We start from the raw sequence: 13,638 nt of genomic DNA, 5'->3' as shown, positions 1-13,638 counted from the left end.
GCCGAACTCTGCTTCCCAGCCCCTCCTGCCCTCCCCACGGTGTCTGAAACGATCAGCAGTGGCCCTCTAGCTCAGGGTAGTTAACACTCAGGGATGCTAATGCAGGGCTGGAACAGTTCGCAGCTCTCGGGGCTGTTCTTGCGTTGAAATCTCAGTTCAGGTATGGCTGAGCTTTGGAAAACTGGACCTTAACACAGAAGAGGATGCAGGGAGAGCTGCCCATGGCATCAGCAGATACCGACTTCCACAGTTCCACTCGGGCATCCTGCTCTGCTTCCAGCTGAGAGGGCTGATATCCAGTAGTAACCATGAGTATGAAACCTTCTCCAGAAACCTCTCCTTTCCCAAGAGCCTAGGAAATGTCCGACAGTACCATCAGAACATTTGGACTGGATTTGCTCAAGTAAGGAGTTGTACATGTGATATGAGGAAGGATGGTAATTTTCCATTGCTGTTTGGGAATGGGAGCTTTTGCAGTTCATGGAGCTGGGAGTTTTCTGTAGTAGTGAATCTCCATTTTCTTGAGGCCATATTTCATAGAGGATAAAAAATGTAGACAGAAATTGCGAGAAACAGATTTCTGGCTACACTAAGGGTCTGGGAGTCTGTGAATTCTTGTTTTAATTCATAAAATCAGAATGGTTTGGGTTGGAAGGGACCTTAAAGCTCATCCTCTTCCAACCCCCTGCCATGGGCAGGGGCACCTCCCACTAGCCCAGGTTGCTCCAAGCCCTGTCCAACCTGGCCTTGGACACTTCCAGGGATGGGGCAGCCACAGCTTCTCTGGGCAACCTGTGCTCAACATGTGTTCAAATTTTGTCTAACAGTGTGTCTTATTTTGGAAAATCAACTTTATTTCTTTCCATTTTCCATCAAAAGGGGGAAAATCAGCCCTAACACAGCTCTCATTTTCTGGCTCATGGACTATGGTATTTAACGGGCAGTATTCACAGGCCGTTTAATTGTGTTACATCAGGATTGGTTTCTTCCTAAAACATTGTATTTAAGTACATTCCTTCTTTAAATAAATAAATAACTGCTGGGCTATCATCATGTCCGAGGGTTTTCAAGAAAATTTACATTTTGAAAGACACTGTTGGAGGCTAACACGGTCATGCAATTACTGTATGTAAATCACTTTTTTCCTAATCTTGCTGAAGATGAAGTACAATTTTTCTGCGTGTGCCTCTCCCTCTCAAATTTCCTTAGACAATGAGCTTTTCTTGTCTTTTAATTGCTGACCATGATTTTTCTTCTGCCTAGCCCTGATTGTATTTATTTTATTGTGGGGGACATTTAGCCCTGTTGTGATTGTTTGGAGATTGGGTTGGCTGTAGAAGTCATTGAGGACAGATTGAAGTTGGGGGTGCAACTAATTGCGTCCCCCGTCCCACAAGTGGAAGAACTGCTTTCTTAATTACAGCCTCACGAGGAGGCAGGAGAATATCTGCTTGTTTCTGTGCCCCTCACATCTGGTTTTCTCCATTTTATCCATCCCTGCCAAATCCTGCTCGGCAGCTCCTGCCACAGTTTTAATAAGTCTTCCGAGTTGGGCTTTTATTGCTGGTTGATGTCATGGACACCTGTCAGACAAAGATGGAGCAGTTAACATCATTAGGAAGCAGTTCATTCATGGCCATTACATTAAGCTGTGTGGGACTCTAATATGGCCAGTAATTTCTCTGATTGTTATTAGTTTCTTTTGTGGGAAGTTTTCCTCCAGGGAGTAATGCAGGGAATTGAGATGGCAGGGGAAAAAAAAAAAACTTTAATGGATGCATTGGTCCATCAGAAAATGCACTCTGTCAAAATTATATATACTTTGCATATTGATTTCTTTTGGAGAAATAAAGGGTAAAACAGTTGCAGCCCCAACATAATGGACCAATTGAGTGTTTTCAGAACACAATGATAACTTTTTCTCTACTGGCATGACTTTTTTATAACCTGGTATTTCTTTCTGGAAGTGGAGTGGGATGTAATAGAGGTAAAAATTCATGACTGTACTTGTAAATGTTGATGGTGGAAATGCCATTAGCTACTCAGGCTTTAGCTGCACTAACAGCTTAATTTTTGTTGTATGAAATATTTTGACTGTACCAAGCTTCTGCCTCTGGAATGGAAGTTTTCTGCTTCTTTTAGAATGTTGCATTAATTTTTAATATGAGTGGGAATCGTGCTCTTTAGCATCCCTACGTTTAAAAAAAAAATCAATTAATTATTACCATAAATCTCAGCGATTAAGCTGCAGTGGCGCTGCTGGGAAATTGGCCATTAACTACCAGGAAATCGCCGATCTTCCCTTAGTCGGAATTCAGCTGTACCAACACAAGGCCTTTCCTTTTATAAATTGACTATCAACGTGATGCATAATTGATAACCATTTATAATAATAACAATAATCTCCACGAAGTTGTCATCTCGGTGCGCGGCGGCTTTGTTAGAGCATTTACCCCCTCACGGGCTCAGCCTGTTGCGTTGGTTTAACTGTGTTTTTCTGGGAAGTTAATGGTGTGCTTTTAGGAGAGCCGTGTGCTGGCGCAGAGGAATAAAATGCAAAGTAGAAATGCCTGACTGGACCTGCAGGACCCGAAACGTTGGAGAGAAGGGGAAGCAAAAATCGAGGTTGCAGATATTGCCCAAGGTCAACTTTTGGACTTCAGCCTGGGTTCTCCTGGTGCAGTGTCTTCTCTTGTGTCCTGTATTTCATGAACCTGGAGTTTTTTAGTTTTCTTGAAAATTTGGTTTGCAAACAGTGCAGTGTGAACATTCACCTACCGGGGAGAAGCTCTTTGTGGGTCAGTTTGAACGAGTGGTTCAGTTTGAAGTTTGTGGTTACTGCTGGCTTTTCAGAATTTATTTCACTTTTTTAACCCTTTCAGTACTATGTAGGCAGAGAGGTTGAGACTTTTCAGGCGATACAGATGGCCATTCAGGAGATGATTTCTTGCTGTGCTTGTGCTCATGCCTGTCTTCCTCTTCTCCTGCCCTCCTTGCAAGGCCTCTGGAAACGTTCTGGTGTTTTCCTTTGCTTCTAGAAATCATGGATTTATGCTAATTCTGCTCTTTTGGTGCCTTTCAGTGGGTGGTGGATGGATGGTGAGGGGCAGAGGCCTCTTTCTTGAGCAGGGTCCCTTCCCTGGAAAGGTTAGTAGCTTTTATCAGGGTCATCTGCCTTCACCTTAAAGTGTAAAAGAGGATATTGAATCAGTGGTAGCATAAAATATTAGTGCGTGTAGTGTTGAATTGTTTGAATTCAGTTGTCAGCATGAGGTCTTTTCCTCTGTGGCTTGATTCACAAATGCTGTTGTGGAACTTACTTTGAAAAACTCATACCTGGGTTTTACATCAAAAGCTCAAACCTGGGTTTTACAAAAAGGCTGTTGGGTAGAAGTGCCACAGCAGCATGTTCAGGGGCTGCAGCCTGAGCTCAGGTTGAAGCATTCAGGGATTAAACAAAGCTCTGGCTCTCTGTAGGAGGAAAAAGCATCAGACCTGAGAAGGATCCATTTGGGGTCTTCCTCTGTGCCACCAAAATGCAGAAAACCTTCAGTTGTTGTCCCGTTGGAGAGCATTTCCTGTAAATCAACCACACATGTGGCTTTTACGGATTGCTTTATCTCACTGGCATTTAAAATTGTGTTTGCTAGAAATGGCCTCTCTGGCACCCAAAGTTTAATGTTGGCCCTTCAAACATGAGGGCAAGGACAGGCTATGGTGACAGCTGGAACATATATCAGGGTCTTGTTGCAAATACAAGGTCCATTGATGACTTTTACAGGGCAAGGCTTAAATAAGACATGAAAGTAGTTTGTGTGTGAAAGTACTGGCAGAGCAAAAGCTGCTTCCCCTTTTTTATATGCTCTCGAAGAATTTTTCAGCATCTGTGAGCCTACAAAACAACTTAATGGTTTGTATCTGCTAGGAATAGATTTTTAAGACAGAAATAAAACTGGGAAGCCCATGCAGTGCTTTGGCAGTTCTCGTGTACAAGGCTGGTTTTTCTGATTGCAGGGAAGATAAAGAGGCCATAGGTTTGATTTGTGGTGTGAGAAGTGTGACCAGAGGGACGCTAGGGCTGGAAGCACTGAACTCACAGGTGACCTTTCAGAACCTGCTCTGCTGTTGGGCACAGGCAGATCTCACTGGTGTGCTGGAAATCACAGAGTGGTTTGGGTTGGAAGGGACCTTAAAGCTCAGCTCACTCCAACCCCCGGCCGTGGGCAGGGACACCTTCCACTAGACCAGGTTGCTCCAAGCCCCGTCCAACCTGGCCTTGGACGCTTCCAGGGATGGGGAGCCCACAAGTCCTAATGACTCCTTTCCTTTCCCTGCAGGACCCACAGTGGCGGTATGCACGCCGATTCCTGTGAGTTTTCCTAAGTTCCTGGGGGACTGCTTTCCTTTTTGAATCAGAAAGTTGCAAAATACCATCAAGAATGGCACTTGTGGATAAACATAAAGTCAAGCGACAGCGACTGGACAGAATTTGTGAAGGTAAGAGTGTACTCTCATTTTCCTGTGGAAGTTGAGAGATGATTAGGGTAGAATATCTATTTTTCCTTGGTTTTTTTTAAAGCACTTAAACATAAAGAGATCCAAGAGGACTAGATCCCCCTGTCTTCTCAAAATACATTCATACTGTCTGGAAGTCATGTGTAGTCCTGTGAACAGAATTTTTGTTTAATTTCTAGGTCTTCTCCTTTTATCCTATTTTCTATGGAAATTTTCTGGTCAGTCCCAATTTGAAACATAGCTTAAATTTCTACTGTATTTAGAAAAGTGTTGTGGTCTATTAAATAGGTTTTCTGGAGGTCTCCTCTGGCTGGAGAAAAATCTGAGACTCACAGACTGGTGCCATAACTCTTCCTTCCCTTCCTAATCCGAGCGGTGCCAGTTGCAGTGTCCAAGACAAGTGTCACTCAAGGGGTATGAAAGTAGACCGTCTCCTGTAGTATCGACTATCAGCCTATAAGAAATAAATGGAAAATTTAAGAGTTGTTGCTTTAATGATTTGTGGCATATTGTTGTAACAGCTGCCCTTTCGCTGGTGTGTGGTGATCAGGCAGCTTTGCTGGAATTCTTTATTGACGGTGTGTCACAGGACAGGTGGCTTTTACTTTCTGTTTCAATTTTCCAGCAGAAGAAGTGTTTAGGAAACATTTTCTATTGCAGCTCACATAGTGTAAGTTACTTATGACAGAAATGAAGTGATGGCAAACAAGCTCTGACTTTTTGGTGCGCACTCCAATAACTCTCCAACACTCGTGCAAGTTTTGCCATCAGCAATAAAAGCAGAGCGGAGTGTTATTTTAGGAAGAATATCTTATGTCTCTTCAGGAGTTCCAGTGTTCATCTGCTCTTAAGGAGATGGCCTGCAGGGTAACAGTGTGCAGTGTTACTTGAATGCCAACGAGGTGAAATGGGATTTGCTGGTGGATGAAAGCACAGAGCTCACAGGGGAGTTGTGCTGTGTCTGTTTGAGCAAAACATGTGGAGCTTTGCGGAGTTTCCAGTCAGTGTGAAACCCTGATCAGCAGGACAAGATGGGGTTTGCCTTGATTTTTCTGTTATATCTTGTTTAGTCTCCATTGCTGCTGCTTTAAACTTGTAAGTTACTTATCTCTGTTAATTTTGCTCTGTTAATTCTGGAGAGGGGGAGACAAAGCAGCGGAGATGAGTTAGAAGGGAGTATCCAGGGTATGCTGCCATGCGGAGCTGCCTGTTTCTCCTACTGAATGTCATAAACACTCAGGTGTAGCACACTGTCTCATCTTCAAAACTTACTTTGAACTTGACTTAAAAGAGTTCTATCAGCTGAGCCTGGATTTTCAAAAGCTGCCTTCCTGGTTTGATGTTTACCATCAGATCTAGTTGCTGAGTGTACAAGAAATTCAAAAGGATCATACGACAGACCTGCTAACGGAGCTTTAGATGTGATTGAAGTTTAGATTATTTTTCTCTGATATATGAGCTTTTTTCTTCTTTCTCGGTCGAAAGATATTCTTTTCTAATCTGTAAATGTGCAGAAGACATAACTTTTTAAAGTATACTTTGTCGTTTGCTACTGGGTTTGTAATTTGCTGGAAATGTTGGGAGTCACCGTTGCAAGACGCTGTTGTGTTGTATTTGGAAGCAACAGATAAGGACTGATGGTGAGCAGCATTGTAAAAATTACCTTGAAAAATGCTAAAAGCTTAGGATTTGCCAAAATAACTAGACTTGGAGGACAACTGAATACTGGCCTCTCTGATGGCTATTTTTTATGATAGGCTCCTAATCTTGGTTTATAGCATAGAAAAGCGCTGAAAGGGGGCAATTGAGCTGCACACTGAAAAAAAAATGACCATTTCTCTCGTGTTTGTCTTGAAAGGATATGGAATAATAGTGAAAGATAATGAGAAATTTTGGAACTACTTCAGCAGACTCAGGAGAGGAGTCTTTACTAACAGAATTGTGTTCAGTGAGAGGAATCTCTGCTGTTCCATCAAGCTGATGGCAATGTGGTCCAAAAAAGTTGCTTTTAATGATTTCCTGTTCTGTGGAAGCACTTAAGGAGCTTTTCCCTTTAAAAAGTGAATGGGATACAAAGCTGCATTTACCTGATGAAAGGCTAGAGATGTATGGTAGTACACAGGTGGATTCCTGTTCTTTTCCTGAAGGTTCATATACAATCCCTTTTACTATTCCCAACACAAACCGTGCAGAGTTTGCTAGGAATGGGCTTTACTCCATGAAGCAGGATGGTGGCAGGTCTGGAGGTGGAATACCCTCGGGCTACATGTTGTAATCACTACCCAAACTGCCAGAGGGATTCTCCTTCCTAGGGGCTCACTAAAACCGTAACGTGTTGAGGGAAATGCCTTACAAACCGTCGTGGTATTAAAAGAGTATATTAAGAAGATGCAGTGTTTGTATTACTCTGTTAAACGTGGAAATATAATCCAAGCCATACAAGGAGGTGGTATTGTTTAAAAAGCCAGTTCACAGCCTTTACAGGCAGGTTTATGAGTCTTCCAGAGAGAGGAGCTGTGCAGTCTCATTGCATTACTCAGCTTGACCAGCTCCTCTGGGTTTTTTTGATACATAATTATGTCATCTTTGTATGACAGCATTACTTTTTGCTCTGAGCAGGCTGTTTTCAAGAGGTGAGCTTTTTGCACCAGATAACAATTTTGACCTACAGAAGGATATGGATGGGATAAAGGTCCAGACTTGAGGGGATAAAGGAATTTTAGGGCAACAGCCTGCAGCAAAGACATTTGGATTAGCATGTTAACAATTAGGCGGGTTGGTGGTGCCCTCTGAATGAAGAGAAGTTGGAGTGTGCTCACAGTGGTCTTGGCTTACCCGTTTCTTCTGGTTGTCCCAGAGACTTTGGGTGCCTGGTCTGTAATTGGTTCCATGTGAGTGGAAAGATGGACCCAGTGAATAGCTGGGGCTTTTGCAAATAATATATGCAGAGTGGTTTACATAATCCCTGTTTGTGGAATTGTGTCTTATTCCATAGTGGGTCAAAATATGCTTTAGAGGTGGAGCCGCTGGTGCTGTGTGGAGTCAGACGTGTCCAGCAGCCCCTCGTTTGGATCCTGTTCCCATTAGTTTGTGATTTTGCCACATTTTAAATTTGTATGAGCCAAAATTTTCCATTCCATGATGAGTTTTTTACCTCGGGGTGAATGAAAACAAAAAAGAGTTCCAGCAAAAATTGTGGAGCTGTGTCAGAGTGAGCGATGGAGAGGGAGAGATGTTGACTTTGCTGTGTTTGAAACAAAGCTGAGCCACAGTCCTGCTCAATGTGGAACTGCCAGACCCGCCTGCTCTAGTTGGGATAAAAAGGGACTGAATTTTACAGCCCCAAGTTGCTGTGTGTCAGGAGCGTTCCTGAATTCGGTGCAATTTCACAACCTTTGAAAAAAATGGCAGCAAAACCCCTCAGGGTTGAAGCTCACCTGCCTTTGATTTAGGAAACAACAACAGAGAGATTAGATGTAATGTTTTCTGTGCTACCTTTGACAGAACAAGGTGTCTGACAATGCCCCCAAGAAACCCCAAACTCAGAAGACTATGATGGCACTCCTGGTGCATCCATCACTCCCGTGAGATTCCGTGCTCACATAAGGCATTCCCATGCAGGGAAATAACTGGAAGTATCACTTCTGCTGCCCAGCCTGCTGCTTGCTCGGCTGATCTTTATCCTGTGCTTCTGTCAATATAGTGAAACAAATATTAAACAGTATCAGGAGCTAGACAGGGAGTGAGGAGCAGCCCTTCTGCAGTTGCTGGCTGTATCTTCGGGAATGGTCAGGGGAGAAGGTGCTGTGGTAGTGTGCCATTTCCTCATGAAATGTAGAAACTTAACGGGGACAAGGCAGCAGTGGTGGTACATCCAGGATACAGTGTGTTGTCTGTGAGTAAAACACGGGTTTTCCCAACAGACTGAATTTCTCTCTGATGATCCCAAGTGCTGCCTCTGGTCCATACCACTGCTGTCTTCAACACCAGTGCCATGGAATTTTAATGTCTGGGTTTATAGGTTATAGTTTGAACTAACATTTATGAGTCAGTTAAGCTTTCAACACATGCCCCAAAACTGGCAGGCTTGAGATGAGCAAGAAGCAAAGTGAAAAAATAATTGCAAGGCCAAGCGAACCCAGGCATTTTCTGACAGTTTTTGCTCCAGGATTTGTCATTATCCAGTGGGAAATCATGTTCTTAACACATCAATTTATGCCACCAAAGTTGTCTGTACTTTGCAAAACAGAACTGTTTGCAGGGGCAAAGAAGCCATTTATATGCTTTGTTTTCTTTCATGTCCTTTGATATGTTTGATGGCCAATAAATGCCAGCACAGCCACATAATACTTTTCAGTGCCTCATGCATGTGTCTCTCTGCTTTTCGGCTTACAGACTCACATTCTCAGTGGCACCCCTGTGTCCTCTTAGGATGAGGCTTCTCTGGTGCTACTAGTAATTCATACTTCCTGTAGGAATTCCTCATGTATTTACCTTCCAGTCACTGAAGTATCTGAGTGTGGCCTTGACTCTCCACACACCCTTGTTTCTCAGTGGGTGTGGGATCCTGTCGTGGTTACTGAAGCCTCTTGGATGAGTCTGTCTTGCAAACCTTGGTGGGAAGGGGTCTATGAAAGGAGAGGATAAAGCTCAGGCTGTACCAGGGGAGGTTCAGGTTGGTCATCAGGAAGAATTTCTTCCTGGAAAGGGTGGTCAGGCATTGGAAGGGCCTTCCCAGGGAGATATGGAGCCCCCATCCCTGGAGGTGTCCAAGAAACACACTCAGTGCTCTGGTCTGGTTCACAAGGTGGTGATTGGTCAAAGATTGGATTTAGTGATCTCACAGGTCTTTTCCAACCTGAATGATTCCGTGATTCTGTGAAATGGAGGAGGGAGTTTGGGGTAGGAATAGATGGTTTCAACATCAACAAAATTATCTCTGCCATGGCTGCAAGAGGCTGGTTGAGTCATTTCAAGGGTGGACAGAAATTCTGTATTCCACGTTTCCACCTGTGATGGAAGTCACTGAAAACCATATCCAGTAATATTTAAATAAATATACTGTGTAATAGTAGATACTGTGGTAAATACAAACCAGGGGTGCTTTTTACCTGATGTTTATTTCAGTCTCTTGGCCATAGAGGTAGACTTAATAATCACACTGTCAATTATTGCTTGTGGTGCACTTTCATATCCTTAAAAAAACCCCAAACCAACCCTCAATAAAAGTGCCCCTGAAGATTTGTAATGGTTTTGGCTTTTCAGCAGTATTTGAACAGTGTGTCCTTGAGGTCTGGGCTCACACACCACTAACAGCAGACTATGGAATAGATTTTCATTCAAAAATCACAGTCCATTCCTGCTAAAAAATAGAGGAACTTGCTTCTGGAAGCAAATGGGAAAATGTACTTTAAAACTACAGCTCTGGAAAGCGTCTGCCTGCAATTCTTCCTCCTTTGTATAACATAACAGTAGCCAAAATGAGTACATTTGATATTTGGGTGGAGGAATTTTCTTCCATTCTTGCAAATTTGCACACCAAGTAGCATCTGATAACACTTATTTTTACTGCTTAGAAATAGAATCTTATTATCTCAGGAAATCCTTATCACCACTATGCATTTGATGAGAAACAATGAGTTAAAGATGATATCAAGCATGGAAGAAACTGCATGTCCTGAGTAAAAGTGACTTATTTAGAATAAATATAGACCTTTTTTTATCTAGTGGATTTGGGTTTCTTTGTTCCATGAATATAAAACAAAGTAGAAGGATTCCCCCCCCCCACAATAAAGCTTTTTATCCTTTTTATTTTTTTTTAAGTTTCTACCTCAAAGCACAGAAACTATCAGGCTTTTAAGGAAGGGTTGCTTAACACATTTTGCCTAGAGAAAAGGCAGTGTTGGCTTGTCAGATCCTCTGCTGTTGCCCCTGTGCTGAGCAAACTGAAGATCCCTCCGGCTGCTCCTGATGGTTTTGCTTTCCCAAGAGTCCAAGTTCTTTTGCTTTTGTGGTAGTTTCCAAAAATCACTTCAAATTCATGCAAAAGCTGGGTTACACCTTTTTTTACCAATGAAGAGTAATGCTCTTAATTACCCCTTCACTGATAGAGGCATGGCAGGTTTGGGGATTACTTGTCATTAATAGGTTTTGTTAAAATTTTAAGATATTTAAAAAAAAAATTGGAACATAATCCTATGGGTGAAGAAAGTTTAGGCAACCCTAGTGGGTTTACAGACATTATTCAAACTTACTGACCTTATTCCACTTTTTTCAACTGTTTTGCTGTGCTGAATCAAGAACTCTCTGTATTTGTAAGTGGATTTTTTCTGCTTTGTGACTCGGGTACTTTGTGGCTCTTACCTACAGATGTGCTGTTGTGCTCACAAGGTGGATACACAGGCTGCTCCAAGAGTCTTTCAGTCCTGGATAGATATTCTTCCTGTACATTCACTCCTATGCAGCCTTTCTCCTGTGACATTCCATGGGGAAATGTACATGACAAGATGTAGGACTTGAGCCAGATACGAAGCCAGCCTGACAAAGTCCCCCAGGCATCTGGGAAAGAGTAAGACACATTTAGATAAGGTTACAGGCAAAAATTCCATTAATTTGGTGTGCGACTTTTTGTAATAGATAGGCTCAAGCTATTGCAAGAAGGAGAGCTCCCCTTTCCCTGGCCTTGAGTCCTGTATGCACCAAAATAGGAAAAAATACTTCTGTTGTGTTCTCCTTGTGTTTAAACCCGCATTTATGGTGACTTAATATGTGTCTCTTAATTCTGCCTTGTATTTTTCCATTTCCTCCAGCCCCCAGACAAGGTTCCATGTAACATGCTTTATAACTTGGTGTCATTTATTAAGAAACAATTACAGCTGATGACTTCAATACCATCAACTTAATTTCCATCCTTACCACATTTCCCATTTAAATTAACTGGTTTAGGGATTAACATGTTGTCATCGGATCTGGTGCTTTTTTTTTTTTTCCTCCTTACTTTAAATCCTCCCCTGCATTTAAAGATTACTCAGAAAAGTGATAATATTCCCAGAATATGCAACGAGGAGCCTCATGAAGGGGTTGTTGGAGCAGCAGCCTCAGGGCAGCCCTGCTCCGGAGTGTGGGAGCACTGCAGAAGCTGCCTCCAGCATCCAGGGGGTAGAAGTTGGCTGCTTCCAAATATGTAATGAGAAATGATCAGTCCTTGGGGACAGATGAGAACAGGATGGATTTTCCTTCAAAATACCAGAAAAAAACCCTTGTATTTAACTCCTAAGTTACACTCTTGCAGGGACTGGTGGTGTTTGGATCTAGACCAGTCTTTAGATTTTATTCTGATTCTACTGAATATTTACTAGTAAATATTTTGACAGGAGGAGGACATCTGGCTATACTATAATAAAGCTGCAGGGAAATACATTACACAACTTTTCTTTTATATTTTTTGCTCTCCACAAACAGATGTAATGGATCCAAGTGCCAAAACAGTGAAGGTTTTCATTATGGCTTTTCTATCTGAGAGCTTTCTTCAAAGAGCAAGTTTTGAGTTGGTTTTGCATTTCTTAAAGAACATTGATCATTTCTTAGTGACACTTTTATATAGCCCGTTAGCTTCACACTATTAATTTGTTTTGTCCTTTTTTTTTTTAGATTGCCGTTTTAATTTTTATTTAAAACATAACACTCTCTGCTGCCATCTAGCACCTCAAAACTTAGTAATAAACAGCTTCAGTTCATAAAAAAGCCTCTAGTTATAGATTTACATGTTTTTATGAGAGAAAAGAGTGTTGCTGCCTGCTGATGGTAACAGGTATTTGATTGAATTGGGGTCATCCTCACTGGGAGCAGCCATCCCCCTTAACCATCCCCACAGATGGCGAGGGAACACAGTAGGACATCTCACATTTGATGATTTGATCATTGCAATACAATAATACAAAAGACCAGTCTTTTAAAAAAGAAAGGTATAAATGTTTTTTTTAGCTAAAATAATACTTCCTCCTGTTTGGTTTTGTTTTTTATCTGCGTCAGGTCTGCAAGTACGTATTTCAGGCTCTGACATAACCAGGGGAAGTAAGGCAGAGAGACACCCTGAACCCCTGTTTATCTCCTCAGGCCCGTGTTACAGTCTAGTAATTAATTATTTTTTATGCAAAGCCCAGGCATGCATGGCAGAGTTCAGAATTACAATATATATTCATTTAACAGTGGATTTCTCGACTGCTTTCTGGGACAGATATAATTCCCATGCTTTTTCATTACACATGCTGTTTAAATCTTGATCCTGAATTCTTATTAAAAATGATGAGATTTGACCTCAAAGTCTAATACCCAGTTTTGGAGACAAGGTGCTTGATGTGATTTCTAGAGGATTATTTTTAAGAGCATTCGTAGATTAGATCTCTGTGAATGGTTGAGGGATGTGCCCAACGAACCTTGTCTGCTGCTTTTCGCCTGCCGTGCAGCATCCAGATTGATTTGTATTTTGTAGTCCTTGAAGTGTGTTAGCTGTGTGGAGTAAGGGTACATCTGATATTTTTATTATCCCCTCGTTGATGCAGGAATGTGACAGTGCTGTTTCTGCCAACTTTTATTGGAGTCTTCCCATACTTAAAGGCAAAATTGTTTCTGATTGAAGTTTCAAGAGCTTGTAGGGCTCATTCCAATGGCTCCAAGTGTGTTTTACAGCTGGGCTTCTCGTTTTTAGCTGCAAGTGTGTTTTAGATGATTGCTGCCTTCCTGCATTTGTTACCTGCAGTTTGATTTCATCCTGGATGACAAATAGTTTGGGTTGGAAGGGACCTTAAAGCTCATCCAGTTCCACCTCTCTGCCTTGGGCAGGGACACCTTCCACTAGTCCAGGTTGCTCCAAGCCCTGTCCAACCTGGCCTTGGACATTTCCAGGGATGAGGCAGCCACAGCTTCTCTGGGCAAACTCCAGGACTTTGCCAGAGGAGCAGGATAACATGAGGTGATAAGTTACCACGTGCTCATTGAGGTGCTTCTTGCACATACGTTATTCTGAAATAAGTAGCAGGTAATTCACAGAAATGTAGAATATCCTGAGGTGGGAGGACCCCACAAGAATCATTGAGTCCAACTCCTGGCCCTGCACAGGACGCC

General features: G+C 42.3%; 1 protein-coding gene across 2 annotated transcripts in view; it reads left to right on the top strand.

Moving 5' to 3' along the window:
- Positions 1 to 13,638, top strand: part of CTBP2 (C-terminal binding protein 2) — a 70,217-nt gene that overhangs the window by 7,291 nt on the left and 49,288 nt on the right. For both annotated transcript variants that reach the window (XM_017809184.1, XM_017809185.1), the window contains exon 2: positions 4,338 to 4,497. In XM_017809184.1, the coding sequence (XP_017664673.1) occupies positions 4,440 to 4,497 (58 nt within the window). In that variant the 5' untranslated portion in view covers positions 4,338 to 4,439. The remainder of the gene's footprint in view (positions 1 to 4,337; positions 4,498 to 13,638) is intronic.

The sequence above is a fragment of the Lepidothrix coronata genome, unplaced genomic scaffold, assembly GCF_001604755.1.
Source record: "Lepidothrix coronata isolate B3197 unplaced genomic scaffold, Lepidothrix_coronata-1.0 Scaffold25, whole genome shotgun sequence".
Classification (NCBI taxonomy): Eukaryota; Metazoa; Chordata; class Aves; order Passeriformes; family Pipridae; genus Lepidothrix; species Lepidothrix coronata.
The sequence above is the reverse complement of the archived record's forward strand: the minus strand, read 5'-3'. Positions and strand labels throughout refer to the sequence as shown.